Source organism: Chlorocebus sabaeus, chromosome 11 (assembly GCF_047675955.1).
Source record: "Chlorocebus sabaeus isolate Y175 chromosome 11, mChlSab1.0.hap1, whole genome shotgun sequence".
Classification (NCBI taxonomy): Eukaryota; Metazoa; Chordata; class Mammalia; order Primates; family Cercopithecidae; genus Chlorocebus; species Chlorocebus sabaeus.
In genome coordinates, this window is record NC_132914.1 from 63,886,468 (window position 1) to 63,913,314 (window position 26,847).

Here is a 26,847-nt window from a genome sequence, read left to right on the forward strand (position 1 = left end):
TCTGCAGTGTTAGCGCTACTTGAAGAAAGGTCCTATCACCAAATAAATTGGGAAAATACTGAGTTAAACAAAATTAATGGGATTTATTTTCTATCAAACTTCTAAGGGTCTTCAATATGCTAATATAGTTTTGAATCTACAAAAGGGAGATTACATTTTTTTTTTTTTTTTTTTTTTTTTTTTGCATTTCCAAGATAATTTAACTCGAACCCATTTCTGATGGAGTAACTATTAACATCTAGCAGTTTTATGAAGAACAAAGGCTGGGAAACGCTGAGCTAGAGCTCCAAAAATCAGTATGCTCAGACTCTACTACCTGCATTTCCTGAAGAAATTACTTCCCTGCATTATGACATCATATTGTGTCCTTGGCTTTTGTAGTGAGTCAACAGAGAAAGAGTTTTAAAAATAACTTTATCTTTTTGCCATACCATAATTATAGTCTCTAACATACATTAGATAAACATTCATAGTATATATTCCTTCTAGAATTTGTTGCCAGGTATGATTCTCTCTCCAGGTTCACTAATGGGCAATGAGATTTACAAACACAGTAAGAGCTTCCCCTGACTAACCCTCAAATGCTAGAGAACTAAAATGTGCCTTAATATAACAAGAAACATATTCTGGGTTGCTAAAAAATTTTCTTCCTAAATAATATTTTGTGTCCTTTATATTATAATTGGGTATCTTGATGTTTAGCTTCCTTATCATTAAGCTGGGTTAATAAATTTCACCTTAATAATTGTGGTGAAGAATGTAAGGTATGAAAATTTAATTGACATAGTTACATAATATACCCAGTTCAGTATCTCAGTTATGATAAGCATGAAATAAATGGTAGCTATTGTTATTAGTAATGTTAATATTACTTGTAATTGTTTTGTTTTTTTCTTTTTAATGTTAATGGTATAGGAGCGTAAAAGATAAAAAGTAAAAGTTTTCTTCCTCCATTCTTTCTCTCCCTCATTCCCCTTCCTCAATAGGATTTTTTTTTTTCTTTTTACTGCTTCACTTTCCAAACTTCTGAAAATGCCAAAATAAATGTTACAACTTCTTGGCTTACTAGCTTTTCTTTTTTTTTTTTTTTCTTTTTAGACAGGGTCTTGCTGTGTCACCCAGGCTACAGTGCAGTAGGGCGATCACTGCTCACCAGTGTAGTCTCGACCTCCCTGGGTGAAGAGAACCTCCCACCTCAGTCTCCCAGGTAGCTGGCATGCACCATTACATCTGGCTAATTTTGTAATTTTGTGTAGAGACAAGGTCTTGCCATGTTGCCTGGGCTCATCCTGAACTCCTGTTCTCAAGCAATCCCCCCATTGCAGCCTCCCAAAATGCTGAGATTATAAGTGTGAGCTAACACACCCGGCCAAAATAAACTTTTTATTACAATATAGCATACACAAAGAAAAGCACACAATTCAAAAACGAACAAGTAGATGAGTTTTCCGAAAGTGAACATACCCATATAATCACAACTTAGAATAAGAAAAAGCACAGCTCTGGTATCCCTGTAAGTATGCATGTCCTCCCTGAAGTTAACCACTATCCTGACTTCTACCCTCATAGAGAGATTTGGAATGGTTTTGAGCCCTGTCATAAATGACATCATATACATTATTCCTGTTTAGCTTCTTTGACTCAACAGTATGTTTGTGACAATCATCCATTTTATCGCATGGCAGAGTGGTGCATAGTATGCCAATGATTACCACATGTATTTATCCATTCTCCTGTTAAGGGATATTTGGGTTGTTTCCAGTTTTGTGCTATTACAAACAGTGCTGCTAGGACCATTCTTGTACAAGTCTTTTGAGTCATGTAGCACGTATTTCTGTTAGGTATAAAACTAGGAGTGGGACTGCTGGACCATATGATATGCATACGTTCTGTTGTAGATACTACCAGTTTTCCAAAAGTAGTAGTATCAAATTATACTTCTATGAGCAGTATATGAAAGCTCCAATTGCTTATATCTAGGCCAACTTTTCATACTGTCAGTCTTTTTAATTGTAGTCTTTTTTTCTTACCATGTCAACTTCACATGGTATTTTACAACATATTCTATGTACGTTAATGCAGTTAGCCCTATACTTCCCTGCACTTGTCTTTCCTCCACAAACATAAAGCTAGTCAGGTATGTAACTATCTTTATATTATAAAAATTTATGTTAATAACATTTATGTTCCCTTCCTAGTTATAACTGAGTTTTGTGCTTTCTCTGTACAGATAGAATGTAAAATTTTAAATATGAATAACAATTATAAAATGATGATTATGTACATATTTTTCATTGGAGAATCAAATAATGTGATGAAATCCCTAAAGCAGGAGATGCATTCTATGTTCCTAAATCTGTGCTACTCAATGGAGAATCTTCCAAGTATAAAGGTCAAGTTCATTTGCCAAAAGTTTTTCAAAAACATGACACATTTTGCATTGCTTCATGTTTGGATTTTTACCTTCTTGTCCAACTTTTATCCCCCTTAGGATTTCTATTTGTCTTTCTTTTTCTTGTTGACAAAAGAAAAATTATATCTTTACTTTATCATTAATTGTATACATTATTAAAATTCTATCATATTATGATTAATTAGTCATTATTAAGAAATCCACATTCTTCATTAGGCCTTCCGCCTTGACTCTGACGATTGGTTCTCATTTGCATTGACTGTACTCTACTATATAACTGCCATTCTGGGCTATCATTCCACTGCACTCTTAAATTAGATCCACAGCTTCTAGACTTTAATGCTTTCCTCTTTCCTAGATTACTTCTATATACATTTTTGCTTAAGTATAATCTCCAGTCATTTTTTTTCTGAAAGCATGTGTTAGATTTAAATTTTCTGAATCACTGCATACTTAAAAATGTATTTATTTTATGCTCAACCTTGATAGACATTTTTAGGTTTGAAGCATTTATTCTCAAATATTGAAAGCTTTTTAAAAAATCTGGTATTGATAAAAATCTGACAAAAAGTTGATTCTGATTCCTTTATAGGAAACCTATTTTTATTTCTCTTGAGAAGTTCTTAGGATCGTCTCTCTTTCCATGATGTCTTGGAAGAGGATTCGTTTATGTCTTTGTTTAGTAATTTTGCTTAGAGCTCAAAGGGCCCTTTCAATCTGAAAACATGTTTGAATTTGGAGAATTTACACCAATCATTTCCATTATAATTTCTTTCCCTTTTTCTCCTCTGTTCTCCAAATTATTTTTAGGTTGATGTTGTATCTATCCAGTTGATCTTCTATGTACCTATGTTTTTCAACTATTTGCCTTAACTTTGTCAACTGTTTCTTTTAGTGAATATTAACTTTAGCAGTCACAGTTTTTTATATTCTGTGAATTCTGTATATTTCTCTTTTGCTCCCTTGTCATATAGCTGGTCATGTTTTGTGTGATACCTTCTTGAATGTAATATTTACTTGAATGCTTCTGAGGCCACTCATTAGAAGTTTTAAAAATCTCTCTTTTTTTCTTGAATCACCTTTTCTTTCTTCAGGTCAGTTGTTAGTCCAAAAAATGTCAATGACCCCTAAAGTTATCAGTTTACATTTATTAATAAAGAACTAGGTTGCCTAAGACAAGTAGCTGGTGTGAGTTATAGCACTATGTTTTCTTAACCACTTTTTCCCCAGGATAACAGGGCAGCATCACTGGCAGACTTCACCCAAGGCCTCGGGTGGGGGACAGGCAGCAGGGCGAGCAGGCGGTACACTAGGCTATTCCTCAACTCCACACCTAAATGGGGAGGGCTTTCTTGAGGGGTCATCACTACAGATCCATGAATTTCTTAAGAGATTGGCTTTCTAATTTTAGATTAGGGAACGATAGGGAAGGTGATGAAGGTGAAGGAGGTGTTTAATTTTCTCAGCTGTTCCATCCTTCAAAAAATCATCTTGTTCTCTGTCTCTTTCCTCTGCCTGCTTTGCAAAAACAACCCAAGTTTGAAGCCCGTCTGTGGTTCCATGGCCAGGAAGTGTGGCTCCTCCCTCTACTTTTCTTGTATTTGCTCTGGATTGTAATGTCTGCTTGGTTTATCCACTTTCCATCTTCCAGACATTTCTGAAAATCTCATGTTTCTTGATACCCTTTTCTCCTATTTTTAGAACTATACTTTTTACTTATGCTGATATTTGGGATGTAGCTGAGGCAAAAGTTTGTGGTCAGTGTGCCTTGAGTCACTAATCCTGATAAAGATTTTAACATTTGGAAGGCATACATTTAAAATAAACAAATAAATATCATCTATATAAAATATCACAAGGAATTAATCAGTCTTGGAAACTATCTTTAGTCTGATACTTTCTAAGTCTTCATAGCTTGTAAACCAAATTTATCAACAAACCATTTAGAAAAACAAAGGCAACAAATGAAATTCATTTTTGATCTGTATGAAGTCACCTAGCTTTATAGATTAGGAAAGACTCAATTCAATCAGAAACTCTGTGGGGTCCTAGATATTCCCCAGATTGAATTCAATTGGGAATTCTGTCATGCAGAATTTAACAATAGTTTGTCCTTCAGCCTCCAGCTGCCTGGTGCTGTTTCTGGTCCCCTGCCAGTATTTTCCTCCAGACAGCCTTGAGCAGGCTTTGGGAGGAGGAGGGGAAGGAGGGAGGTACGGAACACCTGTCTAGTTAAAAGGGAAATTGGGAAATCAGCAGATGTTAGAGGATACTAAAGATCCTCAGAAAAGGCCGAGTGCAGGAGTAGCTCACGCCGGTAATCTCAGCACCTTGGGAGGCCAAGGTGGGAGGATAGCCTGAGTCCAGGAGTTCAAGATCTGCCTGGGCAAACACAGGGACACAGGGAGACCTCATCACTACCAAAAAAATAAAAATAAAAATTGAAAAAAGAAGAAGAAGAAGAATACCAGTGTGGTGGGGTCCTAGCTACTTGGGAGTGGGGGGAGTGGTGGGGAGGCTGCCAAGACGGGAGGATTGCTCGGGCCTGGGAGGCTGAGGCTTCTGCAAGCCAAGATTGCACCACTGCACTCCAGCCTGGGCAACAGAGAGACGCTGTCTCAAAATAAACAAATAAACAAACAATAAAAAGATCCTCAGAATATTCCTGGAACTTTCTTTCCTCGTGTGATGTGAAAAATCAAGAACTCTGATGAAAAGGAAAGTCATTATCTGAAACACTCCAAGCCCAAAACAAATGTGTGGGATTGGTTAAGCTAGGAGATCTTTAAAAATTAACATCATTCGGCTGGGCATGGTGGCTCATGCCTGTAATCCCAGCACTTTGGAAGGTCAAGGCGGGCAGATCACTTGAGATCAGGAGTTTGAGACCAGCCTGGCCAAAATACAAAAATTTAGCTGGTGCTGAGACTCTGTCTCAACAAATAAATAAATAAATAAATATTAACATTATCCATTCAACAGATACTTATTGGGTATTTTCTTTGCACCAAATACTTCGTACTTGCCAGTGACATAATGATAAGTAAAGCATGGATACTAATTTTCAAGGAATTCATAGTCTGATGGTTGTATACAGATAAACATAGAATTATCATCAAATTTAGAAAGCATAATAAAAGCCATCTACACAGGTTTATGAATACACAGAGCAGGAGTACCTATTCAGTGGTGTGCTGGTAAATGTTTAACAAGCTGCTTTGTCAGGGGTAAGGGCATGCCCTGATTTATAGCATTCACCAATTTCTCTGGTGTAAATACTCCCACTGTGGCCAATTTCAATCTACCAACTTGATGTCATTGAATGTGGAGTTGCTAAGAGATGTGTGGCACACCATTATAGAGTAGCTCTCCCACATAGACACAGTAGACTTCGAGAACATGGAACATAAAATATAGTAATGATTAGAAAGTGATGAATTGTTAGTATTCATTACCTCTGTTTTTAATATCAATATCAATGAAAATTTATATAATTTTAAATAATTGTGTTTAAAAGCTAGTTCAAAAAATTCTTTAACATTCAACAACTGGCTCCCTAGAAGACTTCAACCAATGAAGTCTACTCTTCATTGTGGGCTAGGGCAACAGACTTTCTGCACCTTACTTATCCTTTGCATAAGTAGATCTATGTCCATTAGCATTGGAAGAAGAAAAGTAACAGAAGAGAAGAGAGAGCAATGAGAAGACTGGAGATGCTCAGAACATTGCACCTTATATCAGCAGAAAACTTTAAAACCCTGCCTTTCAACTATTCTCTCCATACAAAAACCTTCTGCATAAAGGGAGAAGGAAGGGAAAAATCAGCCCTTAGCTCCCTAAATAGTAAGGACAGAAAAATCACATGAAAATTATAATATTAATTTCCATCCCCATGGAACATTCCTTCCGGTCTATGCTGATGTGGATTGCGAAGGAAGGCAGAGTCGAAGACTTAACAAAATGACCCACTGGAAATCCTACATTAGCAGTGGCATTCATAACTTCACACGGGGCTGCAGGCTCAGATCTGCAGGGGTGTTCAAACAGTTCTGTGGAATGCGAGCAACTCAGGAGTGGACTCAGCAAATGGTTGAGTCAACTGTCATTTTTAAACCATGTCTTCAAAACTCTCACCAAAATGTCTACACACAAATGCGCTATATCTTGTATCAGGCCTCTTTTGATTGCAAATAACAGAAAGACCTGGCTTTAATGGGCTTAGGTGTTAAAGACATTTAATGGCTAACTTAATTGAAGAAGTCTAGGGGAGAGCTCCCTTAAGGTAGTTCTTGACCAGAGGCTGAAGTGATGACACTCAGATATGGTGTCTCTTTATCTTTTAGATCCACTACCATTTTCAGACAGGCTCTGCCCTCAAAGTCACAGGAAGGCTATAGCAGTTACATAGCCCTTATATCTGCTCAGCTTCTCCCTTCCAGCAGCTGAGTAAAATTCCTGGGCTGTCTCTGGCTGAAACATGTCTAATTGTGGCATCTCTATGAAGCTGCCAATAGATTAGGTCCATGGCTCCCAAACTCAGCTAACACAGTAAAGTCACCTGGGGAATGTGTTAAAATTCCAAAGAACAGGCCACACTTCCAGGTAATTAAATCACAATCTCTGGGGTTGAATCCAGGCAACACTATTTTCTTAAGGTCACGAGGTAATTCCAATGCAGAGAAAAATTTAGAAACCCCTGGATTGGGTGCTCATAAAAATAGGAGATTTTAGAGTCATCTTCTGATTTACTAAGAAAGTCAAGTTTGATTAATTTCCTTAATGCCCACCTCAAAGTCTTTCTTCCTAAGCTTACTCTTGTCTCTGTGACAGGAGTGTCCCTCTTGCTCACCCTAGCTGGCTGCCATCTATATCCTGGTCTCACACTCACCCTGTCTTGCCTGGTTCTAGAGTTCATCCCTCTTCTAGTTTGCATCTTGAAATTTTGCCTCCCTACTGGTTCTATCCTTTAAAAAAATACTCAGATTTCTCCCATCCTATAATAGGCTTCCTTATCCCCTTTGGCCCCACCCTCCACCCCCAGGGGCTGCTGCCCATCTATAGCCTAACCTTCACCTTCAGACCTTCTTAGAAGAGTGGTCTGCCCTTGTTGCCTTTAAGGCAGAGAATCCTTATAATCTGGTTTGGACATCAATACTCTGTGAAAACTGTTCTCTCAAAGGTCAGCAATGACCCACTTACAAAACAGAAAGGCTGCTTCTCGCCTCTCCTTCTCTCATCTTTGCTTTGGTTTTTGGATATTATGGTATCCAAATGCTGTTTCTCTCACTGTTTTTCTCTCTGCCACATCTATTAGCTTAAGAAAGCCTTGGGAAAAATGTGTGGGATGTGTATCCTAAACACATTTCTCAGAAAATATGTATCAGAAGACTTGAAAATGAAGATACACGAAAGCAACAATGTAAAGCACAAAATAAATTCTTTAAAGACAATACAGTATCACGTATTAGACTGAAAACTGGGAAACAAACTAGAGATATATAATCCACATAAGGAAATACTACAGAGACAGTAACAGTTTCCTATGACAAGTGTGTGCTAATGTGCACAAATGGGCAGAATATTAGCAAGATGTAAGACAAAGTATGTATTACACATATAGTATAACTTCAACTTATTAAAAAGCATAATAATAATTTGTAAATCAATTTGTTTCCTTCCATTGGTTTCCATTATTACGATGACAACATATCTTTAGTGATATTTAGTTTTACCTTTTCTCCTAATTCATGTTTTGAAAATAAATAGAAATTTCCTTAGTACAAATGTAACTTATTGTATTCTTCATATATTCAGCTATTTAATAATCTAATTGGAATTATTAGTAAGAAGTTCTTTTTCATTTTCTAATACCCCAAGCTTTGTCTGAATTTAGGTAGTCATCATTGACTGAGACATCCAAGACTACTGTTTTTATTGCTTTTTGTAATGGCAGGTCAAAGTTTCCTTGGTTTGAAGGGTGCAGTAACATCCTTTAAGGAGCTACATGTAATAAATATCTGGGTGCATTTTTCTTTTGGATATATGTGATGCTGAAACTTAAATAATTGTTTTAAAAATCTGTAAATAATATTTTCTTCTGTATATTTAATAAAGCAGCAGTTACTAATTTTAAATTTAACATAATTCTCATGTATATGGGCAAAATAATGGTAAGAAACTAAAAGAGAGAAAAAGACGAGATCCAAACACTGACTGCTTGCCTATTCCTAGAAAATAGTATTTTGCCTCCTCTCAAATAGTGGGAAGTTATCAGATTATATTTTTTGCCAGAATAAAGTGAATTTACTAAGATAAAAATTTCAAATAAATCAACTGTCGTAGAAAATTAAATCATTTTGTTATAGCTAACATGAGTATAAAACAGTTTTCACAAGTAATTTTTAATTTACAGATTAAGAAACTGAGTTTTAGTGTGGGAAATTCAGTTGTTTTGTTTGTTTTTGCCACACAAGTAAAAACAGGAAAGCTAGGAAAGGCTGACACATCTTCTGATTTCTAAGTCTATTCTATTTCCCCTACCATAAGGAATGCTGAGAGATTAGTGAGGTGTTGCCTTGGTCGATTTCTCTTTATTATTCTAGATGGGCAGGTCTGTGGTTTCTATCCCTTTCTAGAATAGAAAAAACAATGGCAAAAGTGAAACATTGGGGTTCTTCCTGTCCTCCAAACTTTGTGATCTTAGGAATGATCCTTAACTCCTCTGAACCTCTTCTTTTTCATCTATATGGCAGGGATAATGATGATAGTATTGCAAGATTTAAATGAGTTAGTACATGTAAAATGTTTAGAAAAGTACCTGGCAGAAAGTAAGTGCTCAATAAACATTAGCTATCCTTATTTCCATTCTTCCTCCTAAACATTTCCCAAAAGTAGATAAGTTAATAGATTAGAATGCCTATCCTACATTGGCCTTCCTTTTCCTAGTAATGAACCAGATATTTCTTCCTAACCTGCCACAATCTTATAAGAAGGGTATAGACTCCTTCTTGTTCATAGGGAGTCATATGAGGCATAGCCAAACATTCCCTCTGGAGGATGGGTACCTCCTGGAAGGAGGTAAAGTACTCCAGCAACCAATTCCCATTCGGAAGACAGGGGAGAAATAAATGTGCTGTTGTGACAAGTCTAACCAGTTATATAAAAGAAAAGCTTCAGTCCACTGGAGAGTAAAGTGGTCCAAGCCACTGTTCAATGCAAACCCCCTCAAAGCAGTGGACTAGAAGCACAGCAAGAAATCCATCACAATCCTGACCATGAGCAGCACTTGTGCGAGAACAAGACCTGCCTGGGACCCACATGCAGCACTCTCCTGTTCAAGTAGCATCTCTCTATTTGTGAGAGAAATATGCCCCATGCCCTAGCAACAGATGAGACTCCAATAAAACAAGGCAGACTTAACTTTGTGAAATATCTAGTAAGTGCATATTATTTTTAAAAGTTGATAGGCTAGAAAGATAAATATGTTAAATGCACTAGCTGTGATGGTATGAAATGAAGGGGTGGAGGCAAAGGAGAAAGAACATGTTTGCAGGTGAGATTTGGAAAGGGGTGGAAAGTTAATCAGGTGGAGGATACAGTTAAGTTGTTCCAGATGGCAGGATCTGACAGAGGAGGCCAATGAGGGTTAGCAGAAGGGATGAGGATGGGGAGACAGGAGAAATGAGATCCAGCAGAGAGAGCATTCTCAACCCAGATGATTATCAATTCTGAATCATATCACAGAGTGGATGAGGAACCATTAGAGAAGACTGCTGAAGGAACCACAAGGCTAGACACAGACAGATGGGAAAGAGCAGAGCAACCAGAACTGAAAATCCAAGGCCATCAGCAAAGGAGCCATCATGTTCAGAACACTGATACTGATTTCTGTGATGGATTCAGAATTCCTTGGCTTAAAAGAGTCTGCAGACGAGAAAAGATGGGAAATATTTTTCCTCTTCCATTAAGACAAAACATTTAAATGTGTTTCTTTAATTAAGATTATACTTAGGAAATTAGTTTCTAAATAGAAGAACTGTTAAACACAGGATGAGTGTCAGAGTTTAAAGGGATTTATACGTCACCTGAATAATCCATTAAAAGTTTATCAGACAAACTTTAAGATTGTTCTTGTTGGAGAGAATTGAGAATAAGTTTGCTGGTTGTCTGGGATGGTTGAGTTTCAGTTCTCTCTGGAAACAAGTCCTAGATGAATGTCTGACCTTCCCTTTCAAGCATAATGATTCCATGACTGGGGCAAATGTAGGGAACAATGACTGAAAAAAATGAGTGTGAGTGTGATCACAACCCAGCCTCTTAATCTTGCTCAGTGCCAGTGGAGAGCAATACCCATCCATGCCCAGGCAGCAGAAAAGGAGAAAAGATACTGAGGTTGGGAGGAGAAACCAGGAAGAAGAGAGGGAGGGTGAAAGAAAATAGAATGCACAGCAGGGAGCACTTCCCTGCCAGCCACAGATGTCTCATTCAGACACCCCATTGGGATGAAGGTCAATGGGGCTGCTTATAGTTTGTTAGTGGGAAAGGGACAGGGAGAGTTAATTCTATTTTAGGCCATATGTGTATTTGGGAAGAGAGAGAAAGTGAAGATAAGTAGAAAATAAAATGACACTTAGGCCAGCTATGATAAAAAATGTTGAAGTCTATACTAAAGTGAAGGCAGAGATTTCCGACGTGAGCTTTGAGCCAGTAGAGAGAAGACAGAGAGAGAGAGTGGGTGGCAGCAAAACAATGAAAGGTGCTCAGAGCCGTGCTTCCTGTGGAATGTCAGTAAATATTAATTGGCTGATGTTGGCGTTGGTAGGCAGAGTGAAGCTTGTGAAAGAAAAATGCCATTGCCAGTGGAGTTGGAAATGGCAGCACCTGAGCAAGCAGCAGAATCACACCCAGTATCACCACAGAAAGTGATTCTCTGCATATGAGGCCAACCTGTCTCAAGGAAGAGTAATCACACAATCATGACAAGAGAAAAAGAACAAAGTCTACAGGAGCCATGAAAATATCTCCCCTTCTCTGAGAACATAACTCCCTTCTCCTGAGGTATGGTAGCCCCTAGCTGAGAAACCAGGGCTATCCCAGGTAAACAGCTGTGAAGGCAGGTACCAAGAAGCCTAGATTTACCTGCTCCAGAAAATCCTATTGTCAGATGTCTCTGGAAACCTCAGAAAATGTTATTTTGGGATTTGGCTCTAAGGTTAGGTAATCGGTAGACCCTTATTCTGGAGGAAGAAAAGAAGAACAGCATTGCTTCTTTAGATTTCAATAGTAGATGGGAAAGGGAATGCTTTTGATGGTGCTTGGTGTTTCTGTGAACCAAAGGTCCTCTCATAATGGCAGGCATGGGCCTTTTGGGTAAAGGTTATTTTCTTGCTCTTGTTCTACATTGGTAGGTACCTGATAAGGCAAAATGATTGAAATAGCAGCTTGAAACGTTAATAAGAAAATGACTCAATTCCCAAGTCGGAGAAGTGCTAAGTTCACCTGAAATATATTCTACTATAATACTGTGGGTCAGTGTCTATGTGGTGTGATCCAAGGACTTGTCTAGAAATATATGGTTTATACATCTTTTAAAATTACATCTGACCTAAAGAAAAAATATTTATTGTTCAATAACATATTGATTTTAAAAATGCTTCTTACACTAGCCCAGAATTCTAAGTGCAAAAAGGTCAGTGTCAGGCACACGGTAGGTACTTAATCAATATTTGTTAAATATATGTTAGATATATGAAGAATGTAAGAATCAAGTAAAAATATCAAGAATGTGAGTGTTTGTAGAAAATTGTTTCCCTTTTATTCCATCATTTTCTCCTTAAGAAAATTAAGAAGAAATCGCAATTGTCATATTGCTTTTTCTTGTGGGTGATATCAACCACAAATAGCAAGGTAGTTTTGGAGTCATGAAGCAAACCTCCCCCTGCTAAGATCTGGGTAAGGTTTTAGCCAAAAGAGGTCTAATAAAATTCTCAAAGCACTTCCTAGGAGCTCACAGAAGATTCAAAGGCCCTATTACTTTCAACTAGATAAATCCAATTCATTTTAACAAACAGTTTTGAAGTGCCTACTAAGTGTAAGGCCTTGTGCTAAATGTCTGGAAGAGTGAGTGTTAGATGGGGCCCTCAATAGGTATAAAGAAATATGTATGCTTGGGAATTGAGGGTGAGGGTGTGGGAGTTGTGTGAATAGGGAGAAGGGGACAAGAAACTTCAAGTGTACATCCACCCCTGTCCCCAAGAACACTCCTGACCCTAAAAGAAAGGTCATTTTAATATTGTAATTACATATGTTTCCTGGTTTTATTATTACAGCTTAAGAAAACAGCACCACAAGCATGGGTAGGGTGCTAGAACTCAATGAATCCACTTTGGAACAAGAAGCATGGTGGAACTTGAACTTTGTTGGACAAGACTGGAGCAGGTGGCAAGGCAAGGTACCGTGTTACTCAGGCGCATTCTTGTAAGTATTTGGACAGCCAGTCAAACATAAAGAAGAGCCCAATTATGGCAAATTGATTCTGCATAGAGATTTTATTTTAATGATCAACTGGCAGTCTTAAGTTAAATACGAAATAGAGCAGATATAAAGATTTTGGAAAAAAGTGTCAGGTAGCAACTCCAAAGCAGGTACCGACACTTTCCTCAATTATCTAGATTTTTAGCAGCTATATTAACAAACACTTAAATCTCCTTTCAATGCAGGAGATCAATGATTCCATAAAATTCAGAAAACTGGGAAAGTAAAAAATATTTGTAAGAAGTATAAATTGCTTGGGTTCACTCTATTCCTAGTATGTAGGACTTATAAAAGAACTGATACAGATAAATAGAAAATAATGATTGTTTCATGTTTATGATGTAAGAAGAGCATTAAATTCTCAACATCAAGATAAGTAAATGCCAAAATTAGGTCTGAAAAGAACTTTTCAGAATAAGAGGCCTGGCTTTAAAAGTCTTAGCTAAAACCATAACAGAAAGGATAGTCTCTTAGTCATGATTTACAAACAGAAATTGTACCTTTGTTCCAATTGTAGAGGATAAAGTCAAAACAGAATTTACAGCCTCGGGCTAACAGCCTAATTTAAAATGGATAATCTTCCCCATATTTCCCCCAAAGTACCTTTTAAAGGACTCACTCTGCTATCCAAACAACTTGCAAATGCATTCGGGAAGTTGGTCTATAGTATTTATTCTCTTTCCTGTTATTGACTCAAGATCTATTTCTCACTATTTGCTTTGTATTCATTCTTCTGCCAAATAAAATATTAATTGCATTTTTAGCTGCACTGCTGGTGATCAAAGAACTCTGATATGTCAAGCTAAACTGATAGAAATAGCATCCATTAACATATTTATAGGTTCGGAGCTTCTAGAACATAATTATATCCATTAATTAATTACTCAACAGTACTCTATATTACAGGCTGAAAAAGAAAGGCATTTGCAACGAAATACATTTGCTCAGAATGAAGTTTTTTTAAATAATAAATTTTCTCTAAGGAAGGTTCTATCTAAAGGAAATAAGGCAAGAGAGCTCACATATCTATATGGACACAAGACAAGATTTTAAGGCATCCATTTACTAACTTTTCAATAGAATGCTCACAAAGTAAATGAGACGGCACATCCAGAATGGTTCAAATACAATAATACCTTAAATATTACAGAGAAATTTAATTACTATTTTAGAGTTCTAAGAGTGACAATCTGAAGCTATTAATTCTTGATAAGATTCCGAGCAATGATTTTTACTTGCAAATAAACTTCTAATATTGCATAGGACCAAAGTGTTTGGAATTACATACTTTTCTGGACATGCAATTCTAACACATAAAGAAATTAAAGTTGTCCAGGGAAAAAGATGTTGGAAATTAATAGAACAAACAATTATTCTGTGGATCCACCAGCTGTGCAAGTCCTGAACCTGCCAGTTGCATTTAGTATATGTATCATAGAAAGGACAGTAACACACACTTGACTTCTCTTGACCAGTTAATCAGCATGCAAAATGACGGTTTCCCACAATAACTTCAGCACCGGACCCAAACACATTCTCTTTTCAGCAAAGAATGAAGTCATTAAAAAAAAAAAAAAAAAAAAATCACACAAGCTGCTTTCATGATTTCAGCACAAACACAACCAGGATGTAAGGACAGAAAGCAAAGCCGAGTCTACCTCTACATATGTATCTATACATATTTCACTGAGGTCTTTGTTGCCTGACAATAAATTGTAAAGGCAGTCATATTTGAAAGTAAAAACCATTAAACTGTGTTTATAGAATACCGCAACAGACTCACTGAGGGAATAACAAGGAAAGCACGATACCTTTAGTAAGTCGCCTTAGAATCTGACAACGGCATTTAAAAGAGACAGCTATCATTCTTGCTCACTGCTTTCTGTGGCAAAGTGTACTCAGGGCTCTGCTCTGGTGGCTGCAGCAGCAGCAGCATATGAATTCCTTGCGCACATACCAGGAGAAAGGTAGTCCCAGTGGGGAGTGACAAAGCTTAATTCCTCTTGGCTGATGCAGAGGTCCGCTACATGTCATCTGGTAAATCTGTGTCATTCACTACTACCACCACCCCTGCCCGCCACAGCCTCCTCCCCCTTCACAATCACAATGGCTTAGAAAGTAATGCCGTTTCGATAGCAACAAAGCACCAAATTGTATAAAGCAGGGACGATGCTGGGAGAGGAGCCATTCCATAAATCTAACACTAAGCACTGAGCAGTGCATTCTGTTTAAGGCAAAAGGCTATGTATCCAGTCAGTTCAGTCACCATCAGCCCCTTTCCTTCTCAGCATCAAGTCAGTGTCCTTTATATGTCTCATTTAATGGGAAATGCAAGTGAAATGCTTGCACTCTTACTTTAGGAAGAAATGCATGGATCATATACTATGTTCTTTAAACAACAACAAAAAGAAAAAAAAAGGAAAGAAAAAGAGGGAGGGCCGTTTATATTTGGGATTGAGGAAAGAATCATAGTTTTGCCTATAGCAGGGAAGCAGCTCTAGGACAGAGACCTCTTTGGTACTTTCTGAACCTATGAGAGTTAAGGCAGTGTATGTTCATAAAGTGAATACAAGAAAGGGTTTGGGCTAGGCAGACAATCAGGCAGATGGAGTCCCAGCCCCTTTAATCACCCTTCCAAAAAAAGGACTTGGCTGGAAAGCAACACAGTCAAGACTGTTTCTAAAGATACCAGAAATAAAAGCAAACAAGGCCAAGTATTTCTATTTTTAATATACTTTATTATACTATTTCCCAAACAACCGTCCCCCAAACCATTCTTCTCATTATGCAAATAAAACAGTCTTGCGACATAGCAGATATTTGTGAGTATCTGCTCCAATGGAGTGAAGAGCAAATTAACAAACCCTTCACAATCCATTCACAAAGTGACAAGAAGGCGGAGCACACCTCCTCATCTGCCAGCAGGAGCTTGCTCACTATACAGTCAATACAAACTAACATTTGGTAGGGAATTTTAATCAAAAGCCAGAATTCTCCCACAGGAGTTAACATAAACATTCAGGACAAAAAATTTAGACAGTTGGCCAGGAAGTTTAAGTAAAAAAAAAAAAATCAGTTAGTCAAAATGAAAAGATATATATCACTCTCTAAACTACTTGATTAATATTTCTAGGACTTTATGAATTATTCATACAGTTTTATTCTCTACGCTTCAGGCTGTGAAAAACCTTTCAAGCTGGTTTCTAAAATAACTTCCAGTATTCCAAATTTAGTGGAATTCCAAATTCCAAACTTTCTCTTCTTCATTCATAAATTCAATATGAACTCAAACAATTTCAATCCATTACCACTGAAATGCATATGCTTTGTATTTTGAGTCCAACAGAAAAATAATTTGTGTGTGAAAAACATCTGAATATCATAAGCATCTACTTTAAAGGTTTTTGAAAAGAACAGAATTCTTTTACCAAGGATGGTCTAGCTAAAGCAACCACTAATCAATAGAAAATACTATATTAAATGGACTGTAGTACAAAATCAAATTTTTATAATTGTTCTGATTAGCATAAATCTTTCTTTGAATTTCAACCCATATTATGTTCTTCTCTATTAGGCTATCCCTAGAAATAGTTTAGCCTCCTTGATATATATATTTTTTGCTTTAAATAGAAATATACCTTAGTAATAGAGAACTGAGTTATTAGCTAAAGTGAGATAAATATTTACAGTTAGCTCTTTCCAAGATTCTTCTCCAAATCTAACATATTTCCTAAAATTCAGGCACTCAGAATACGCAGCTGCCAATTACTATTAGTAGAATCTTGCCTGTGGAACACCACCACCCCAGCCCCGTCTATTCAAATAAAACTCAAAACCATACAGGAATCTCTTGCACCTTTGCTATTGTACAGACTCAGATCCAATTTGCTTTTTCCTTATGACTAAAATGATCAAATATTTTCCCCTTTTCCTAACACGTTTATTTTTTTTTCTAAAGCTCTGTCCTCTGGTCCCAAGAAAGGTCTTCAGAACTACTAAAATGTCCTATTTCTTTGGCAGGGGAAATAACCCATCGTGGAGCTCTTTGAAAGGTTTCTGAGAGCCCAAACTAGGGGATTTTTTTTTTCTCTATTTGAATACTGTGGCTGCCAATCCATATCTATCCTATTAGCCTGCCCAGGCGTAGCCCCAGAAATCTTATAGAAATGGAGCCTCCTGGAGTAACTCTTTTCCAAAAAATGAAGGAATCCACCAAGTATTCCCATCTTCTTCCATTTCTGGCCTCGCTAATGCTCAGAGATTTCCCAGGGAGCCACTCCTAGGTCAACCTTTTTGCTTTAAACCCTTTGTCCTTCCTTTGCCTAATGCAAGGTTAGCCTCCCATCCTAAACTCTAGCACTGGTAAAATGCCTTCCAACAATGTAAGCTTTCTATCTCAAAATGTATCAACTTGTAGGATGAAGGTCTCAAGTGGCCAAGGCAACTGGTGGAATCTGGACCACAGGCTCCTAACATGAGCTACCACTAGAGAGAGTGACCCACATTTCTTGGCTATCAGATCAATGTAAGCATGTGTCTTTGGGACCTGCCACAAACATGTTAATTATGGTGGTTCAGCTGTCTAGACAGTTCAAACTTTACAACATGCTCTGTGAGGGTTACCACGTAGGGGCTATGGAAAAAGAAGGCAGGTAAAATTGTACAAAATATAGATTGATTAAGCTCCGATGTGATCTGAAGAAGAGTGAGTGAGTTAGTTCAAGAGGTTTACCCCTCTTAAAAACACAAACACCTCAATATATGAAAATATGGGTTTGCTGGATTCAGGGCAGACTAGTCCCTTAAGATGATAATTCTTATTTCAGGGTTTCTTTAAAACATTAGTTTTGTTAAGGTGTAATACAAGTGTACCATGTTTATATAGAATTTAATGAATTAGAAAGCACTGTCACACATAATGTCTCATGGAGCAACTCTATTGTAGGTTTTTGATCCAAAAAAGGAAAACTGGTTTCAGAGAAAGTGTTTTTCATCAAAGTCATTCAGCTAGTAAGTGGTAAAGAACAGGAAAGAACCACAGCTTCTCACCCCTGGCTAATCATTCTGTCTCCTCTTCTTTCTCACGGTTTCTGTGCCACGGATACAAAATGTGATCTAGTTTACAGGGGGACAAATTCAATTAACAAAGAACCTTTAAGTGCAGTCATATTTCGACAGAGGGCAAAATTAGGGCCTATCACCTTCTCCCCTCCGAAGCACAGCTGATCGTTCTAGGATCACCCTGACCAGAAGGAACCAGAAACAGGTGACAGTTAAGACAGGTACCGTCTAATGAAAGACCATTATGTATCAAGTGTTTACCAGGAATCCCTTCTTGCTGCGTGGTTTGCCCATTCTGACTGGCCTGTGTCATGCTGGTTTTGAAATATTTGGAATATCACCTCCACTAACAATATGGTACTAATTTTATCATAAGAAGGGGGTGGGTCGTGGTGTATGGACAAACAAAACCTTAAGATTGGCTCAAAGGTTCCAATATATTCTCAAAACCAAAGCATTCCGGAGCTTCATCAGCGGGTGGCACACATAGCCCCATAATCTTATTCCAATTTTCTCATTTCCTTGATTATCTGCCATTGTATTCATTCTTTTATATAACATCTCTATCCCAAAAACAAACAGTGCTGTTTGGAAGTTCTTCTGATTCTTAACAAGAAAGAATCATCATAAACCAAAAATGTTCTGCCATATACCTAAACCTGGAAATTCATTTTGCAAAAAAGTAAAACAATGAGGTTGATCCCACAAATACTCAACATTTTATATCATTAGAGTCAATTTGATTAAAGTACTAAAAGAATTTGCACTTTCTTCTTCATTTCAACTTCATAAATCTTTCTGACACAAAATCACCTGATAAATCCCATTTATTTGCTTATTTAACTATTACATTTCTTTTTCTTTGCATGCAATTGCTTTAAAATGCTTAACATGCTTAGCTCATTATTTAAACAGCATGGAACATCCTGACTTGGCTAGCATTGAATATACTGATCCCCACACCCCCTACCCTACAACACATATACAGTTATTAAATGTTGTGCATTTTCCAAATCTTCTGGGTATTTTAAAACACAGTGTTCTCGGAGATCTTAAAACGCGACTCTCACCCACTTTTTCAGCTCCTTACAGACAACCGCATTGACTCATTCTTAGCTTATTATAATCGGCCATTTTTATTTCCCTTTTCAAAGACGCCAAAAACAACCACGAGCTCAAACATGTTATAATTCTTGTGACCACTGTCTGCTACTTAGTTCAACCAGTGTGTCAACATGAGACCAAACATTAGGGTCAGACAAGGGAGATGTACACTGAACAGAACTTGCCAGTGATGAGCTGTCATGGAGGACTATTAAAAAAGCAAGACCCAGTTTGCTGACACAGGTTCTAAGGGTGTGAAAAGTTGGTATAATTGCCCAAGACAGAATTTATCAGGCATTTTTTAAAGCAAATATTTTATGAGAAAACACTTTTGGAGAAGTAATGATGCCGTTTAGGAAGTGTCATTAGGACATGCTCTTGCAAATCTGGGGTGATTAAAAAGCACTTAGTAGCTCAGAGCCTCTGGTGTGTTGTGATATAAAAGGGCGAGTATAATGCACACTTCACGTGTTATTTGCCTATCTAGGCAGGGTTCTGATGGCCATCACAGTGCCAAGGAAAGAAGGTTGCCTCCACTGAACATGAGGAAGCCAGAAAAGCTCCTGTGAAGGTAACAGCCTTAGAAATCCATCAGCTAAAAGCATCTGGTGGAAAATGTTAAAGATAGAATATGTAGAAATTGAGGAATGCTTGTACAAGAGGAAAAAAACTACCAGAAAGAATCCTCCTAACAGCCTAGCTATGTCCAACTGTTTACGGAGGCATTATGTAGGACAGAATGGTATAATGGCCAAAAGCACAGTTTAGAATCAAATTGCCTGACTTTGAACCTTGCTTTTGCCACTAAATGGCTGTGTGACCTTGAATAAGTTTCTTAACCTTTCTGTTCTTCATTTGCAAAACGGTAAAAATCATTTCTAGGCTTGTTTGAATGGTAAACTGAGTTTATTTGTGTAACGTGCCTAGGACAGAGAGCAGTAAAAGCTTTCGTTAGCCACTATGTATTTGGTAGGAAATACAATTTTACAATTTGACACTTGCTTACAGAGTCCAGACTCTTCCTTAAACTAGCTCCATGTGATTAGTATGGATTGGTTTGGTCAGAGAAATCATAAGCAGGTGGAGTTGGGATTAACAACTAAAACACACCCTTTTCCACAAAATTTTCTGTGATTACAATGGCACAAAGTGGTTTCTCTCCTTTAACTCCTGCAACCTCTTCCTTCTTTCATGCCTCTTCTTTCTCTGCCCCTAAATGTTGGAATTCCCCCAAGCTCTGTCACAGCATGTTGGTCACCTTCTTCAGCATTTTATCCTCTCCCAGAGCTCCAGCAATGGCCTCTCTGCTTTGATTCCCATATCTCCACTGTCAGCCCAAATTTGCTCCCTCATTTAACATTCCCTTCCCCCAGCGGGAGATGGTGGCTCACACGTGTAATGCCAGCACTTTGGGAGGCCGAGGTGGGCAGATCACTTGAAGTCAGGAGTTCAAGACCAGCCTGGCCAACATGGTGAAACCCTGTGTCTACTAAAAACACAAAAATTAGCCAGGCATAGTGGTGCACACCTGTAATCTCAGCTACTCAGGACGCTGAGGCAGGAGAATCACTTGAACCCAAGAGGCAGAAGTTTCAGTGAGCCGAGATCCCACCACTGCACTCTAGCCTACATGACAGAGCAAGAGTCCGTCAAAAACTTACAAGCTACAGAACCCATTTAACAATAAAACAAAACAAAGCAAAACAACCTTCCCTCATCCTTGAGTCAAACATCTGTGGGCAGCCTTCATGACTATCTCCAACTAGATTTGAACTGAATCAAGCTACATTTTCTCCCCAGTAGGATGCACATTTCTCTTCCATAAGCTCGCTGCATCATCACCCTCTTTCTCAAGCTCACCTTTAAAACGCCTCTTAACACCCTCCTGCCAGCATCCTAGTCCTCCCGACACCTGACTGCCAGCATCCCAGTCCAGACCTTCATGGTTACTGTGCACAGGCGTTTTCTCCTACAGACATTTACTGATTACCTTGTTCTAGGTACTGAGGTTCTGTGCCCCACACAGGGGTTCTTCCTCCTAACTCATCCCAGAATCAGTGACCAACACTTGCTTTTATTTTTATGAATGTCTGGGTAGCTCTTTTGGGGCAGGGGGAGGTATTACTCTTCAAATTTTGTAGTGCTAGTCAAATTTTGTTCTTTTTTTAGGGCTAAATTAATAAATACTTTAATATAAATAATCTCATGGATTTAGGATATCATACAGCTGAGTTATGTCAGATACTCTGACCAACAATTTGCAGATAACCTGGAAGATAAGCACATTATTTGAATAATAAAGAAAAGTGGAAAACCCAATAGGGAGAGGTTCTATATTCAAATTAAAAAGATGAATTTTCAATACATAGACTAAAGCTGTCTTAAAAGAACGTTCATTTCCCACACTCCCAGGATATAGCGGTGGTGGGCTTACGTGCTACCAGGAAGGAAAGAAACACAGCTACTTCAAAAATCCAACCCCAACCATAAGGAGTAGTGATGTGTGCACAGCAGCTAGGTTAGATCAAGGGAAGAAATGAGATTTCTAAAACAGGTTGGATGAAGTGGTTTGTTGACAGTACTCCCTCCATACCCAGCTTATTACCCTTTCTTGTTTTATTTTATTCCCATATCACGAATCACCATCTAACACACTACCTGTTTTAATTATTTTTCTGTTTATTGTCTGCTGCTCCCTGCCCATGGCTTTTTTTTAAAAAATGAGGGCAGGATTTTTTGGTCTATTTTGTTCATTGGTTAGAGCAGTACCTAGTACATAGCCAATGTTCAATAAACTTTTGTCAAATAAATAAATGTGAAAGGATTTCCCTTCTAGTGGATTTATTTTATATGCAATACTGTTTACGAAACACTTATGGAAAAGAGGATGCTCATAAATTACTTTAAAAAACAACAACAGCTCTGCCACTTTAAGAGAAAATTCTTCCAAATAACATGATTCTTGAATGTTAACTGTTTGCAGAGAAGAAAAAGGAAAAGGGATGTGTTCTGTGCCCGCCTTTCCAGAGCATACCTCAGATTCATTCCTGGTGCTTCTGACAAGATCATGAGGACCCTGTTGTTCTCCAGATATGAAGAAACATACAGCCCAGCTAGTTTTTCACTGAAGTCAGAGGCAGCAAGAGCAACAAAGAAAGAGGCAAAGTAAAAGATGCTAAAATTAAAAACGTGTCTTGGTTCTGTGTATGAAGGAAGTACGAAATACACATTCATCCTGATAGTAGATTCTGGTCTAACATGCATAATTATAGCCTGTCAAGGACATAATATATCTCTAAAGTAATTCATGTGTCTGTTTTTGGAAGCTCTAGTAATACATTGCTAAAAACTCTGTAATTCCATCTTCAACAAGGCTTTGTACTGTAACAACCTCCAAACCTTCTTGCTGTTCCAGCTGCTATTTTGATGACTTTCCTTTTGTAGTATAGGAAGGAGTTAAGCTTTCCATAGTAAGAATGCATGTATTAAAAACAAACTATAAGGCCAGGCACAGTGACTCACACCTGTAATCTCAGCACTTTGGGAAGCTGAGGCAGGAGGATCACCTGAGCCCAGGAGTTTGAAATCAACATGGGCAATACAGTGAGACCTCGTCTCTACAAAAATATTTTAAAACTCAGCAGGCTCATGTGATGGTACACACCTGTGGTCCCGGCTACTCAGGAGGCTGAGGTGGGAGGATTGTTTGAGCCCAGGAGGTTGAACTGTAGTGAACCATGATTGCGTCACTGCACTCCAGCCTGGGTGAGACAGCAAGACCCTATCTCAAAACAAACAAACAAACAAACAAAAACAAAAACACTACAATAAAGCCTCCTCAATTCTAAGACATGCTACTCCTTCAAATAAAACTGTACTGACAATATGTGAAGGTAGCCTATTGAGTATATATTGACATAATTATCTTTTCTGATACAATGAAGTGGAAAAATTCTATCACTCCTTCAAGCAATGTGTACTATGAGTCACCAAAACACACACAAGTAGGTGACAAATACTAACACCTAGAATATTTTAATCAACTATCACTAACTGTAATAATGGTGGAAAGTAAGGAAAAGGGAAATTAAACATGGGAAATAGGGCGGCGGAGTTGAAAGATGTCTAAGGAGTCAGAAGCCTCAGGTTAAAATTCTAATGCAGGCCGGGCACGGTGGCTCAAGCCTGTAATCCCAGCACTTTGGGAGGCCGAGGCGGGTGGATCACGAGGTCAGGAGATCGAGACCATCCTGGCTAACAGGGCGAAACCCCGTCTCTACTAAAAAATACAAAAAACTAGCCGGGCGAGGTGGCGGGCGCCTGTAGTCCCAGCTACTCGGGAGGCTGAGGCAGGAGAATGACCGGAACCCGGGAGGCGGAGCTTGCAGTGAGCTGAGATCCGGCCACTGCACTCCAGCCTGGGCGACAGAGCGAGACTCCGTCTCAAAAAAAAAAAAACAAATAAAAATAAATAAAATAAAATTCTAATGCAGTTACCTATTGGCTGTTTCATCTTGAGTAAAAGTGACTGGGCACATCCCTTATGCCAGCCACCATGATGGGCCCTGGATGTAAAAAGGTGAAAAAAGTACAATTCCTTTGCTAGAAAAGTATATTCACAGGCAAAGTTCTAACTCACAATACTAAACATGTAGTTCTGAATTCTAACTTACAAGCTACAGAACCCATGTATACAAAAGGTCAGTTAATCCACATGAATTGTTTATGCTTAAACAGCATCAAGGGCTCCTTCCTCTTCAGGGAATAATGACACCTTGATTTTCTCTTGCAGACCCACTCTCGGTCTATGTGGTGTGCATGGGGCTGTCACTCCCCTACCTCTACCCCTCCAGGAATGGGTATCAAGGCTGACTAAGTGGAACATGCAATCACTTAGTCGCAGGGACTGGTCCAGAAATAGGCAGTCACACAAGCCATGTTAATGAGATGTAATTCCAGGACTTTTGTTAGAACAAAAGTTAGCAAAGAAGACAGTCTTCATTCCACTGGGAATGGTAGGCTATGTACTTGGAGTTGCTATCATATCACTACGTGGGAAAAGCTGACTTTGAATCATATCAAGACAGAGGAAAATAGATTCAAGGGATGGAGAGTGACAGATTCCTGGAGATGTCATTGAAACATCCGGATTCATCCATTTCTAAATCACTAATACACCGGACTTAGTTACTTGGGTCAGGATGGTCTCCATTTTGCTAATTTAGTTTGAGTTGGATTTCTGTCACTTGGGATCAAAGAGTCTTGTCTAATAATTTTTTTTAAGCTTTAGATTCTTGATCTGTAAAATAAGGCAGTTGTGTCTCTTAAATTCCTTACAGTTCTACCATTCTATTACAATGCTGAATTTACCAGTTTTACTGGGTTGCTGCAATGATCAAACTAGATAATAAATAAGAAAGCACTTTGTCGATTTTCAAGTGCTTACAAAGAGTAGGAATGGTTATGAAAATAATATTCAAATATACGTGTATTTGTGTGTACACTGAAAAATTTGGAGGATCCAGAGTCCATTCCATTTGTCATACAGTTATATAAGAAGCATAGACTCAGAAAACATGAAAGAAAAAGGTCTCACTCTTGTGCTTCTCTCTTAGGAAATTCACATTTTTCTAAATCTCAAAGGTTTCTGCTCACCATATCTTGTCTTCCTAAGTCATTACCAAAACCCAGAAGGGCCTTTTTCTTTCACTTAAAAAAATAGTGCCTATTATTTTCCACTTTATTTCCATAAAAATGACATTAAAGTGCTCCTTGGGGATGTTTTGCAAACACTTTCAATCACCGACCACTGACTCCAGGAAAAAAAAAAAAAAAAAAAAAAGGCAAGGCATTTTGCTTTCCTTCAAAGGTGGAAACAACCCTCTAATAATGTCTAAAGGGGAAAAGGAGCTCTATAAAAATGGACGGAGTGAAAAACCAGGGAAAAAATAAAAGAAGTCAACATTGAGGAACATTCTTCACTGGGTCTCTTCCTCTCATCAGACAACTCCTTAACATCCAGGTGCACAAGCCTCCTGCAATCCAGCAAGTACACCTTGCCTTTCAGGTCTGCACAGCTGCACAGTCAGGCCAGCAGCTACTAGAGGGCAGCAAAGGATCAGAAACGGGAGTGCAGGGCTCAGGCATGCTGGCTCGGAACTGACCAGACGACCAAATTGAGGCCAGATACTTGAAGACAACCTTGATCCAGTTTCCCATTAAAAGACAGGAAGGATCATGGAATCCCTCTAAGTTCTTAGATGACTATAACAAAGCTTGTGTTGACAGTAATCCAAAAATTTAGCACAGTATCCAGTGACAGGAGCAGAGGTTGAGTTGTCAAGAAACCAGGGGCACATGAGAAAGCCAAGGGGGAGCCGAAGTTCAGGAAAAGCAGAAGGAGGGTTAGGGGAACCTGGCTTCTGATCAGAATTCTGGGAACCAATTAAGTCACTCATTGTCATTGTCATCACGATCATCACCAACATGGCTAGCACTCACTTCTCTGTGTGCTAGCCATGGATTAAGTCTACATATACATTTCAAAAGGCATATGCAGGAGAAATATTTTTACCTTGCTTTACTGAGGTATATTTGGCATAAAATAAAAATTGTATACATTCAAGGTATACAACATGATGATTTTATATATATATATATGTGTGTGTGTATATATATTGAAATGACTACAACCAATTAACACATTCATCACCACTCAGCATTGATGTGGGTGTGGTGGGGGCCATGAGGGTACTTAAGATCTACTCTCTTACCAAATGTCAAGTAAACAATACAGTATTATTAACTACAGTCACCATGCTGTACCTTAGATCTCCAGAACCTATTCTTTCGTAATTGAAAGTTTGTATCCTTTGATCAGCATCTCCCCATTTCCCCTGCTCCCAGATCCCTGGCAGTCATTTTACTCTTTTATGAATTGGACATTTTAATGTATTTTAATTTTAAAATTATTTATTATTAATAATTTATTTTTTTGAGACAGGGCCTTGCTTTCTTACCCAGGCTAGAGTGCAGGGATGTGATCATGGTTTGCTGTAGCTTCAACCTCCAGGGTTCAGATGACTCTCCTGCCTCAGCCTCCCGAGTAGCTGGGACCACAAGCACATGCCACTAGACATGGCTAATTTCTTCTATTTTCTGTAGAGAAGGGCTCTCCCTGTGTTGTCCAAGCTGGTTTCGAATTCCTGGGCTCAAGTGATCCTCCTGCCTTGGTCTCCTAAAGTGCTAGGATTACAGGCATGAACCACCACATTCAGCCAAATTTGACTTTTTTAGATTCCACATATAAGTGAGATTATATAATATTGGTCTTTCTATGTCTGGCTTATTTCACTTAACATAATATCCTCCAGGCTCATCAATACTGTAGTAAATGGCAGGATTTCCTTCTTTTCATTGCTCAATAATATTACACACACACACGCACACACACCCCGTACACCATATTTTCTTCACTCATTTCGGATGGAAACTTAGATTGTTTCCACATATTGGCTACTGTGCAATAAACATGGAGGGTACAGGTATCTTTTCAAGATACTGATTTCATTTCTTTTGGATATGTACCCAGAAGTGGGATTACTGGATTGTATAGTATTATTTTAATTTTTTAGACCAAGCATGATGGCTCATGTCTATAATCCCAATACTCGGGGAGGCCAAGTCAGGAGAACCAGTTGAGCTCAGGAGTTTATGACCAGCCTAAGCAACATAGT

The 26,847-nt window shown here is 38.3% G+C and overlaps 1 protein-coding gene across 12 annotated transcripts in view; it reads right to left on the reverse strand.

Annotated features, from left to right (window-relative positions):
* Nucleotides 1-26,847, reverse strand: part of GRIP1 (glutamate receptor interacting protein 1) — a 723,532-nt gene that overhangs the window by 301,679 nt on the left and 395,006 nt on the right. For 2 of the 12 annotated variants that reach the window (XM_008003937.3, XM_008003934.3), the window contains exon 1: nucleotides 14,758-15,017. The exons of 8 other annotated variants lie outside the window; for them this stretch is intronic. In XM_008003937.3, the coding sequence (XP_008002128.3) occupies nucleotides 14,758-14,812 (55 nt within the window). In that variant the 5' untranslated portion in view covers nucleotides 14,813-15,017. Of the gene's footprint in view, nucleotides 1-14,757; nucleotides 15,018-26,847 lie in introns of those variants that run through there. 2 more of the 12 variants (XM_008003938.3, XM_037987730.2) reach the window with 1 other exon arrangement.